The 11,823-nt window shown below is 43.7% G+C and overlaps 1 protein-coding gene across 1 annotated transcript in view; it reads left to right on the top strand.

Moving 5' to 3' along the window:
• Positions 1 to 154: 154 nt before the first annotated feature.
• CWF19L1 (CWF19 like cell cycle control factor 1) overlaps positions 155 to 11,823 on the top strand; it is a 34,284-nt gene continuing 22,615 nt past the window's right edge. The window contains exons 1-5 of the mRNA XM_030214655.1: positions 155 to 356; positions 4,336 to 4,420; positions 4,713 to 4,797; positions 6,429 to 6,530; positions 10,856 to 11,070. Coding sequence (XP_030070515.1) covers positions 334 to 356; positions 4,336 to 4,420; positions 4,713 to 4,797; positions 6,429 to 6,530; positions 10,856 to 11,070 — 510 coding nt within the window. The 5' untranslated portion in view covers positions 155 to 333. The remainder of the gene's footprint in view (positions 357 to 4,335; positions 4,421 to 4,712; positions 4,798 to 6,428; positions 6,531 to 10,855; positions 11,071 to 11,823) is intronic.

Here is an 11,823-nt window from a genome sequence, read left to right as displayed (position 1 = left end):
TGCGCAGGGCTGTCAGGTCCTCCTACGCCCGCGGCGGGCAACACCGCTAGGGTACCTGGGAGTGGTCGTTTTTCATCGCCGGATTTTTGCTTCCGGCGGAGCCAGCTTCCTGTGCTCCGAAGACTCCGATTCCCAGAATCCTGTGCGGGGCAGCATGGCGGAGAGTAAAGATGCTGCTGGACGTCTGTGAGAACGTTGCTGCTGTGGTTTAGTGCTTGTGCTGTGTCAGGGTGTGCACGGGGTTGTCCCCCACCCCCTCCCTCAAACATTTACATGGATCCATGCTAGGAAAGGTTTTGTTGAATTTCGTTATCTCCAAGACTAGAGTAACAAATGGCTCCAGATCCTTTGAGGCTGTAAGTACGTTTTGCAAACTTTCTTTTTTTGTTGCTGTTAAAAGCTTGTTATTAATTCAGTGTGCCCGGGATGTGGAGCCTGGGCACACGAGGGGAGAAGTTATTTCTAGGGAAGGCGTGCATTGTAGGGAAGAAGTGCATATTACAATACTGGTTGCAGGATCACCCTCCCTCCGTTTGGCATTGGAGGAATAAACTTCACGAACTGATGATATGGGAGGCCAGAGGTGCGGGCTTGACACCGGGAAGGCAGCGGAGGTTCTTAGCAGTGTGGGGGACGTATCTGAACACCATCTGGCCACAAGCGCGTAGTCAAATTTTAAATAAACTCCCCTGGCAAAAGTAGTATAGACTACACGATACTTCGAGCGTTGCATTGAGGGAAGGGAGGGGGAGGGTAGATGGGGGTATAGAGTGGGAGGGGGGAAGGGGGGAAAGGTCCGAACGGTAGTGCACGGCTTCTTATTATTGAACATAAAATTATACATTATTAGGAAATGGGAAATGGTTTCTGTTGAATCACAAGGCTGGGCAAAATAGGAGAAACCAACCAGTGCAATGGTGTACTGCTGATGCCCAGAGGAGGTGTATGGTCAACAGGATCTTTGGAGCAGGAATCACGGGGCAGAGGAATGTTAAGCTTGGGGGGGGGGGGGGGAGAAAAGGTTTAAAAACTGCTTGATGAGGACAAGAATCACAGTGTTTAATCAGATGTTTGTTATGTTTACAATGCACTGTAAAACGATTTTGTGTGCAGTTGTCATGTTGTGGAATCATCAATAAAAATGTTGAAATATAAAAATGTAAAAAAAAAAAAGCTTGTTATTAAACGTGTTTATAGTACTATAGCCATATGTTCGCATACCACATGTTTGAGGGTAATTTCGCTCTGTGTCTTTAGAAAATACAAAGGGTAACCTGACAGAAATTGTTGCTACATCAAAGGCTACGGATATTTACTGTAGCTGAGGAGCTGATATAAATGTGCTGCTGCACTTTTCCAAAGCTTTTGGGAGCGCACCAGTGATATTTTATCACTCCATTCCTGAAAGCTAGATGTTTTTCTGACATAATTATATTTTATGCGTGATGGATAATTAGAGACAATTCAATGTTATGGGCCAAGCTACATGTGGTGGGTTCGATGTTTGTTCTGTGAAAATTGTGTTCACTAATTTGTCTTTATTCAATGCCTATTATTTCAATAAAAAAAAGCAATGTTAAAAAATATGTATACATACCCTGTTTCCCAGAAAGTAAGACATCCCCCGAAAATAAGACCTAGTACAGGTTTTCCTGAATTGGTAGATATAAGGCCTCCCCCAAAAGTAAGACCTAGCAAATTTTTGTTTGAAAGCAGGGCCGCCGAGAGCTGGACAAGACCGCCCCCCCCCCACCCGAGGTCGCTGGGCCCCCCCTCCACCCACCCTCCGTCGCTCCCGGAACTAACCTTAAACGCCTCCTTTCACCTTCGCAGCAAGCAGCAGCAGGGCAGACCTCTCCTTCCTTCCATGCCCCGCCCTCACGGACGTTACGTCAGGCGAGGGCGGGATACGGAAGGAAGGAGTGGCCTGCCCTGCTGCTGCTTGCTGCGAAGCTGAAAGGAGGCGTTTAAGGTTAATTCCTGGAGCGACGGAGGGTGGGCGGGCCAACCTCGATGTTTCCCCGAAAAATAAGACAGCCCCTGAAAATAAGACCTAGCGCATTTTGGGGGGCAAAAATTAATATAAGACAGTGTCTTATTTTCGGGGAAACACGGTATATATATAATGTGTGGTTCAATTATTCGTTTTTTAGTTGTTTTCTTAGATGTTGCTTTTCCTTTTTGTGTTCTAAAAAGATTGTTGACCTTTCCTAAATCGTATACACTAAAGTCAAACAAACAAAATCCTTTGTTCTGTCTGGCAGACTTGTTTGGTACTGTAAGTTGTTTTTAACTCTGCGGATTAAACATTCCCTTCCTGCCTTCCCTTCACTTGGTCCCCACCCCTCTTTCTTACTACTGCTGCTACAGCTACTTATCATTTCTATAGGGCTACTGGACGCAGAGTTGTACACTGAGCATGTAGGAGACAGTCCCTACTCAACAGAGCTTACAATCTAATCAAGACAGACAAACAGGACGACTAAGAGCTTCCTTTCAAATGAAATAGACCCACTTCCTGTGCATTTATGCCATGGAGGTATTTAAATGGCTCTATCATATCTCCCCTTTCCCACATTTCTTCTAAATTATGCATACTGAAATTGTAAGTCTGGCCCGCGGGAGGTGGTGGAGATGAAAACGGTTACGGAATTCAAAAATGCGTGGCATAAACATAAAGGAATCCTGTTCAGAAGGAAGGGATCCTCAGAAGCTTAGCAGAGATTGGGAGGCGGGGCTGGTGCTGGGCAGACTTCTACGGTCTGTGCCCTGAAAATGGCAGATACAAATCAAGGTCAGCTATACACATAAAGTAGCACATATGAGTTTGTCTTGTTGGGCAGACTGGATGGACCGTGCAGGTCTTTCTCTGCCGTCATCTACTATGTTACTATCCAGCTTATTTTCGAAGGAGATCGCCAGCCATCTTCCGACACAAATTGGGAGATGGCCGGCGATCTCCTAAAGCCGGTCAAATCGGTATAATCGAAAGCTGATTTTAGCCGGCGCCAACTGCTTTCCGTCGCGGAGCCAGCCAGACTTCAAGGGGGCGTTTCAGTAGGGTAGTGAAGGCGGGACGGGGGCGTGCTTTGAGATGGCCGGCTTCACCCGATAATGGAAAAAAGAAAGCCAGCCTTGACACGCATTTCGCCGGCTTCACTTGGTCCCTTTTTTTTCATGACCAAGCTTCAAAAAGGTGCCCCAACTGACCAAATGACCACTGGAGGGAATCGGGGATGACCTCCCCGTACTCCCCCAGTGGTCACCAACCGCCTCCCACCCAAAAAAAATTTAAAAAAATATTTTTTTTGCTGGTCTCTATGCTAGCCTCAAATGTCATACCGAGCTCCCTGGAGCAGTATTTAGTGGGTGCAGTGCACTTCAGGCAGGTGGACCCAGGCCCACCCCCCCTACCTGTTACACTTGTGGTGGTAAACGTTAAGCCCTCCAAAACCCACTGTATCCACATATAGGTGCCCCCTTTCACCCCTAAGGGCTATGGTAATGGTGTACAATTGTGGGGAGTGGGTATGGGGGGAATTTTGGGGGCTCAGCACCCAAGGTAAGGGAGGTATGCATCTGGGAGCAATTTTTTAAGTCCACTGCAGTGCCCCCTAGGGTGCCCGGTTGGTGTCCTGGCATGTGAGGGGTACCTGTGCACTACAAATGCTGGCCCCCTCCTATGACCAAATGCCTTGGATTTGGCCGGGTTTGAGATCGCCAGCCTCTATTTCCATTATCGGCAAAAACCGATGCTGTCCTTCTCTGACATTTGGCCGGCCCCAACCGTATTATCAAAACGAAAGATGGCCGGCCATCTTTTTCGAAAATGCGGTTCGGAACTGCTCTTTGCGGCGCCAGCCAAATAGATGGCCCGCGCCGTTCGATTATGCGCCTCCACGTTACATAGCTGCAAGAGTAACGGGGGCTGAAGCCAATGCCGGACAGGCTTCTACGGTCTGTGTCCCGCAAAAGACCGAAAGAAAATTCAGCATCTCCAGCAATGGGGGAACCAAGTACGATGCCGGACAGACTTTTACGGTCTCTGTCCCCCAAATGGCAAAAGACAGGTGAAGTTTCAACAACTGCAGTGTTGTAGATCACTTTATTGTCACATGCTGTGCAGCTCGGGGGGAAGGGAGGACATCTTGACTGATAAATTGAATATGTGGCTATAACCAAGACTGGCTATATGGTTGGCACCCATGCAAAGGGTGAGCTCTGTTTTTTGCTTTAACCTAAACTGGGAGAAATGTGCAGCTGAACTGGAACCCCGAAAGCTTGCAAGAAAAGGTGTTTGTTTGCTTGCCTGATTCTTACTTTTCCTGTTTTTAGGTTGGCATGTGGTGATGTGGAAGGGAAGCTTGACCTGCTGTACACCAGAGTGCGAACTGTTCAAAAGAAAAGTGGACAGTTTGATGTAAGCTGCTCATTTTTTGATTGGCCAGGAAGGGAAGCCTGTGGAAACATTGCAGTATCTCACTGTGTTCACCTTCGCAGGCAGGGAAGGCCATACAGCATAGCCAGATAAAATTACCTGTCATTCCTGATCAGTCCCAGGGACCATGAGTGCAATTTCCAGGTTTCTTCAGCGATCTTGCAAAATGGGTTCACAATTTGAGTGCTGCTAGTGTTCTTTTGTCAGCAACTTAACATTTTGCGTGTTTTTTTTTCTTTTTCTGTTAACGCTGGCTCGATTTCTGTTCTTTCAGCTCTTACTTTGTGTGGGGAATTTCTTTGGTTCTACAGCGGAGGCAGAAAGCCAATGGGAGGAATACCGAAAAGGAATCAAGAAAGGTAGGGCAACTGAGTCTGATTTGCCTATCATAGAGACAGAAGAACCAAACCTGTGAATTTCCTCTTAAGTCTGTGGCATTTCTCCAGGGTTGCTACTAGCTCTTGAAAGTGTGTGTTACTCTTTCTGACACTTCGTTTAGTTGTTGCTTTTTTTTGTGCATATCTGGATTTAACTGTGCCTAGATTTACTCTTTATATCCACTGAGACTTGACCAGCAGCTCCCAAGATGGAAAAGTCCTCAGTGATTAAAGCACCAATATAATAGTAACATAATAGATGATGGCAGAAAAAGACCTGCACGGTCCATCCAGTCTGCCCAACAAGATAAACTCATATGTGCTACTTTTTGTGTATACCTTACCTTGATTTGTATCTGCTATTTTCAGGGCACAGACCGTAGAAGTCTGCCCAGCACTAGCCCCAACCACCAGCTCCGCCTCCCACCACTGGCTCTGCCACCCAATCTCGGCTAAGCTTCTGAGGATCCATTCCTTCTGAACAGGATTCCTTTATGTTTATCTCACACATGTTTGAATTCCACTACTGTTTTCATCTCCACCACCTCCCACGAGAGGGCATTCCAAGTATCCACCACCCTCTCCATGAAGAAATATTTCCTGACATTTTTCTTGAGTCTGTCCCCCTTCAATCTCATTTCATGTCCTCTAGTTCTACCGCCTTCTCATCTCCGGAAAAGGTTCGTTTGCAGATTAATACATTTCAAATATTTGAAAGTCTGTATCATATCACCCCTGTTTCTCCTTTCCTCCAGGGTATACATGTTCAGGTGAGCAAGTCTCTCCTCATACGTCTTGTAATGCAAATCCCATACCATTCTCGTAGCTTTTCTTTGCACTGCTTCAATTTTTTTTACATTCTTAGCAAGATACGGTCTTCAAAACTGAACACAATACTCCAGGTGGGGCCTCACCAGCAACTTATACAGGGGCATCAACACTTCTTTTCTTCTGCTGGTCACACCTCTCTCTATACAACCTAGCAACCTTCTAGCTACGGCCACCGCCTTGTCACACTGTTTCGTCGCCTTCAGATCCTCAGATACTATCACCCCAAGATCCCTCTCCCCGTTCGTACATATCAGGCTCTCATCGCCTAACACATATGTCTCCCGTGGATTTCTACTCCCTAAGTGCATCACTTTGCATTTCTTCACATTGAATTTTAATTGCCAACCCTTAGACCATTCTTCTAGCCATATGTTAGAACTATGCATATGTGGAACCAAAGTTATACTCCAATTAGGGCTGTACATTTAACGTGTTTTAATGTGATTAAAGCGTTCAATGGGTTGTGTCAGCATTAAGGCACGGCAGCTTAGTAAACAGAGCAGCTAATGCGTGCTAAATGATAAGACGCTGATTGAATTCCTATGGGCATCTTATTTAGTTCATGCTAATCGTTAGCACGTCTTAGTAAAAGGACCTCTTTATGTAAAACAATACAAGGAAAATGGGATTGCAATAAAATGTGGAATTTTGTGAGATTTTTGTTTTCCGTAGTTCTAATGACCCTAATGATAATTAATTTACTACAAATCGAGGCAGTTGTACTGTACTTAGTGTGATTCCTCATGACAACTTCTTAATGCTTTATTTCCCTTCTTTTAAAGCTCCTATTCAGACTTTTGTGTTGGGTGCCAACAACCAGGAGACGGTCAGACACTTTCAGGATGCCGATGGCTGTGAGCTGGCTGAAAATATTATGTACCTGGGTATGTAGCCAAGGAGTGCAGCCCTGATTTCTCTTGTAGTATTGGTGAAGTTATCAAGCTGCTAAAGTGGAGCCCCCCCTGAGTATCTGCTCATGGTGATAGGCCAAATGCAGTAGCCCTTATTTCCAAAGTTGTAGTCCAATGAAACCAAGCTGAAATATTTTTCACACCATTTATACATAAGATTTTAAAACAATTCATTAGTCATGAGTTGATGCCTGACAGCAGTAAGGGTAATGTGTTTGATAGGCTTTGTCTTGTGCACCTTAATGTATCTATTAAGTTGTTTACGAGTTAAGATTGAATATTTTACATTATTTTGGTTAGTTTTTTGTTTTTTGCCTGTTGTTTTTTCCCAAGTTCCTGTTGCATCAGTGGCAAACTGTTATTTTATTGAATATTTGATACCCCAAGAAGACTGTCCTAAGCAGAGCAGACCAAATCTATGGCCCAGCGATGGACGTGTTAGCTTTTTATTGATAACAATTAAAGCCCAACACGTATAGACTTTCTTGGCTGGAAAGGGGGTGCCCAAGTTGGAACACAGTCACAGTGTTCAGCTTTGTTTACAAAAGGCTCACTGACAGCTGCAACTGTTAAGTTTCAGAGCCTCTGGTGAAGCTGTGTTTCTTTGTAAAATCGCTGTTCCCTCTAGTCATGTACATTACCATGTTAATGTGCTCTAACCTAAAGCTTGTTATGAATAACTAGGTCACCTTGCATTAAAATATCACATATCAACAGTGTTAGTGCATGCTAATGCGGTATTGGAGGTGAGTTGCTGGAAGCTGTGAATGGAGAACCTTTCTTTTCACTAAAAATAATGTTGGATTTATAAAGGAACACTGGCTCTCACTTAAAGAACGTATTACGTTCAAAATCTGTACTCTGGTTCATAAAATCATACACGGTGAAGTCCCGGTGTATATGTCAGACCTCATAGACTTACCAACCAGGAATTCTAAAAGATCATCACGTACATTCCTGAATCTCCACTACCCCAGCTGCAAAGGACTAAAATATAAACTAACATATGCATCCAGCTTCTCCTATATAAGCACACAACTGTGGAATGCACTACCAAAAGCCACAAAAGCAATACACGGCATAACTAATTTCCCAAAACTACTAAAAACCAACCTGTTCAATAAGGCATACCACAATGATCCATCCTAAATACCAGACAACAAAACTCATACCAGAACTGTACAAAACGGAACTCTCTATTCTGGACTGCTTAAGTTATTCTATTACGATCGAACTTTAATGTAATACCTTTTTATTCTTATTATGAAAATGATTTCTCTTTACTTGAATGCCTAATCCACTCTGTCACCTGCAATATAACTATGTATTTCTCATTCCGGAATTGGCGATCGCCATCACAGAACATCGTAAGCCACATTGAGCCTGCAAATAGGTGGAAAAATGTGGGATACAAATGCTACAAATAAATAGATAAAGAGCAGGTGATGCATCCAGTCTGCCGCTCTAGAAGCTTATTTCTGTCGCATCGGGAGAATAAAGAGTCACAAGCTCTCTGTCTCGGATGAGGAGAGACTGTGATGCAGGAGATGTGTAGGCACTTGGTGACCTGTGTTCAGATACAGTAGGTAGGTCCCTGTCCGAGGGGGGGGCTTCCAGCCTAAGGGCTGGATTTCTTAAAGAATGGTACCACGTTAACATGTGCTACTGCTGTTATTGTATATTAGTAAAAAGCACAATATGTGCCTTGCAGTAAATAAAGTGCTTTAATGGGTTCTAGTCCACGGTAACGACAGAGCACTATTTATTTTTTTAAATGCATTGTTCTACTCTGTAGATTGTACATAGTACTCATTTTGGTGTACAGCCGATAAATGAATCATTTGTAGTAAAATTAAAACAAAAAAATCAATACAGTAAAAAACACAGTAAAATAACAGTTCCATAAAAGGCCTGATAATTAGTAATCAATTGTAATCTAGTTATTTTATTGCATATAGTTGTTGTCTTGCATGTTGACATTGTACCTGAGGGAAGAGAGGGTGAGTGCGCAAAAGGAACTAAGGGGCCCTTTTAGAAAGCTGCTGTAAACAGTAACGCGCACTTACTGCAGGAAAAAAAATGTCATTTCACAAAGGCACACAGAGACATTGTGTGGTAATTTTGCCATGTACTAAAAAATAACATTTATTTTTTGGAACGGGGACATGTCCGGGAGTGGAGAGCAGGCAAAATTAGCACCTGGCTATTAATACAAAGAGAATAAGAAATTCAGCCATTTTATCCCAATGGTAAAAATGACCTTAGTGCATGAGAGAGACCCACATAAGGACGTTCTCAGGCCACCTTTTACCGCTGTTTGGTAAAACGACCCTTAAGAAAATGGAGGGTGAAGTGACTTGTCCAAGATCGCAAGCAGTGTCTGGAAGAAGCGGCTTCTCTGGTTCTCAATCCGTTGCTCTAACCACTGGGCTACTTCTGTCATTGATTCTTTGACCTTGATGATGTCACTATGAGGCTCATTTTGAAAGCCCTTAGACTTACAAACTTACGTTTTTATGGGGCTCATTTTCAAAAGAGAAAAACATCCAAAAAGTGGCATAAATCTGCATTTGGACTCTTTTTTTCACAAAATCTAATCGCTATTTTTGAAACCAGTTTTTAGATGTTTTTCCATGAAGTCCATCAGAAGTGCATTCAAATCACAAGGGGGTGTGTTAAGGGTGGGATCTGGGCGTTCCTAACACTTGGACGTTTTTCAGCCATAATGGAACAAAACAAAACCGTCCAGGACTAAAACTAAGTCATATTTAGCTAGACATGTTTTTATAACGAAAAAGGCACAAAATGGTGCCCTAGGTGACCAGATGACCAATGAGGAGAATCAGGGATGACCTCCCCTTACTCCCCCAATGGTCACTAATCCCCGTCCACTTCCCAAACATATGATAAAAACATTATCAGCCTCAGATGTAATACTCAGGTCCATTAGAGCAGCATGCAGGTCCCTGGAGTACATAAGTGCATAAGTAATGCCACACTGGGAAAAGACCAAGGGTCCATCGAGCCCAGCATCCTGTCCACGACAGCGGCCAATCCAGGGCAACGGCACCTGGCGAGCTTCCCAAACGTACAAACATTCTATACATGTTATTCCTGGAATTGTAGATTTTTCCCAAGTCCATTTAGTAGTGGTTTGTGGACTTGTCCTTTAGGAAAGCGTCTAACCCCTTTTTAAACTGTGCCAGGCTAACTGCCTTCACCACGTTCTCCGGCAATGAATTCCAGAGTTTAATTATGCATTGGGTGAAGAAACATTTTCTCCGATTTGTTTTAAATTTACTACACTGTAGTTTAATCACATGCCCCCTAGTCCTAGTATTTTTGGAAAGCGTAAACAGACGCTTCACATCCACCTGTTCCACTCCACTCATTATTTTATATGCCTTTATCATGTCTCCCCTCAGCCGTCTCTTCTCCAAGTAGTCTAGTGGTGGGTGCAGTGCACTGTAGACAGGTGAACCCAGGCCCATACCTCCCCGTTACCTGTTACACTTGTGGTGGAAACTGTGAGTCTTCAAAATTCACCAGAAACCCACTTTACCCACATATAGGTGCCCCCTTCACCCATAAGGGCTATTGTAGTGGTGTACAGTTAGGGGTAGTGGGTTTTCGGGTTCTAAGCAGACAAGACAAGGGAGCAATGGTGTACTTATATGTATCTGGGAGCATTTATTTGAAGTCCAATGCAGTGTCCCCTAGGATGCCCCATTGCTCTCCTGGGATGTTTGTGTGCCTAGTCTAAGAATGCTGGCTCCTCCTACATCCCAGTGGCTTGATTTTGTATGTTTTTCACTTGGATGGTTTTTTTTTTTTTTTTTGGGGGGGGGGGGGGGAGGGGGTCGAAAATGGACCAAAAAGATAAATGCACAGAGCACAAAAACATCTAGCAAATAGCCATTTTAGGAAAAAAAAAAAAAAGATAGACGTTTTTCTGTTTTGAAAATGGCTATACTCCACTTGAGTTGGACTTTAGATGTCATATTGAAAATGCCCCTCCACGTAACTTTGTAAGTCTGTGTGCTTTGAAAATGACATACCTTTATCTCCTATCTTTGAGACTTGTTTGGAAAAATGTTTGCTTTACTCTGAATTTTCTGGACATCAAATAAAACAAAGGACCAAAAATGAAAGTCTCTACAGGGAGTCTCTTAGTTTTACAGTAGGGAGAGTGAGCCAGGATTTCCCAAGAGTGCAACTCTGTACCCCACCAGTCCTTGCTTATGTTGCTACAGGCTCTCTGTTGTCCACATCTGTGATGTTACTTTGTTCCAATGCAGGCCGTAAAGGTTTATTCACAGGCGCATCTGGACTGCAGATTGCCTACCTCAGCGGCATCGAATCCCAGAGCGAGCCTGCCCCTGCGTATGGCTTCACCTCCAAGGACACCGCATCACTGAAAGCAGCGTTGACCTCCAAGTCCAAATTCAAAGGTGTAGATATCCTGCTGACATCCCCCTGGTCAAAGGACGTTTGGACCTATGGGAATAACCCTGTATGTATTCATATTTTACATTTCTCATTACATTTCGTCCAGAAAGACATTCTGAATGTATGTTTTGTTCTAATTAAGAATTTAAAAGTAAATCAGTAAGTTTTCTCCTTCACACTTGGTTTCTTATGGACTTTTGAAATTATCAGGAAGGTGATTTTATAACAGAAGGCAGGAAATGCGCCTGTTTTATAAAGACAGCATATGTGAAAGCTGAAGTTTGATTGTGTGAATGTGAACCAGTGAGAGCCACTGGAGATTGTCAAAGCTTGCAGTCTGCATCTCTCTGCTAAACCCACAGTAGCCAAGCCAGATATAATTTAAATAATGAGACTATTTTACCTTCAAGCAAAATAACCTCACACATGGACCTGCAGCTAATGAAAACTAAAAGACACAGTGTTTTTACAGTGGCTGACTTGCGCCGCACTCAGAGTGATAAACTCCTTGGGAATTAGCCTCTCTGTGGAGTTATTATCCCAAATTTACCGGTTTAAATTCCCACTAAAAGTTTATCAAAAGCATTTATTTGGAGCATTCAGTTTATCATATAAGCTATTGTGCAAGATCATAACTGCATTACTTGCAATCGCAGTAAAAAAAAAAAAGAATACAAAGACCCCCCCCCCCCCCCCCCCCCCCATTACAAATTTATTAATTTGCTGGCCCCTATAACATACAGCCCGGGACTGTTGGGCCGTGGCTTGGCAGCCTGTGCTCCCAGGCAGTAAAATAGCTGCAGCTTTTAGCAGGGGC

Source organism: Microcaecilia unicolor, chromosome 9, assembly GCF_901765095.1.
Source record: "Microcaecilia unicolor chromosome 9, aMicUni1.1, whole genome shotgun sequence".
NCBI classification, from domain to species: domain Eukaryota; kingdom Metazoa; phylum Chordata; class Amphibia; order Gymnophiona; family Siphonopidae; genus Microcaecilia; species Microcaecilia unicolor.
This window is presented reverse-complemented; position numbering and strand designations above follow the sequence as displayed.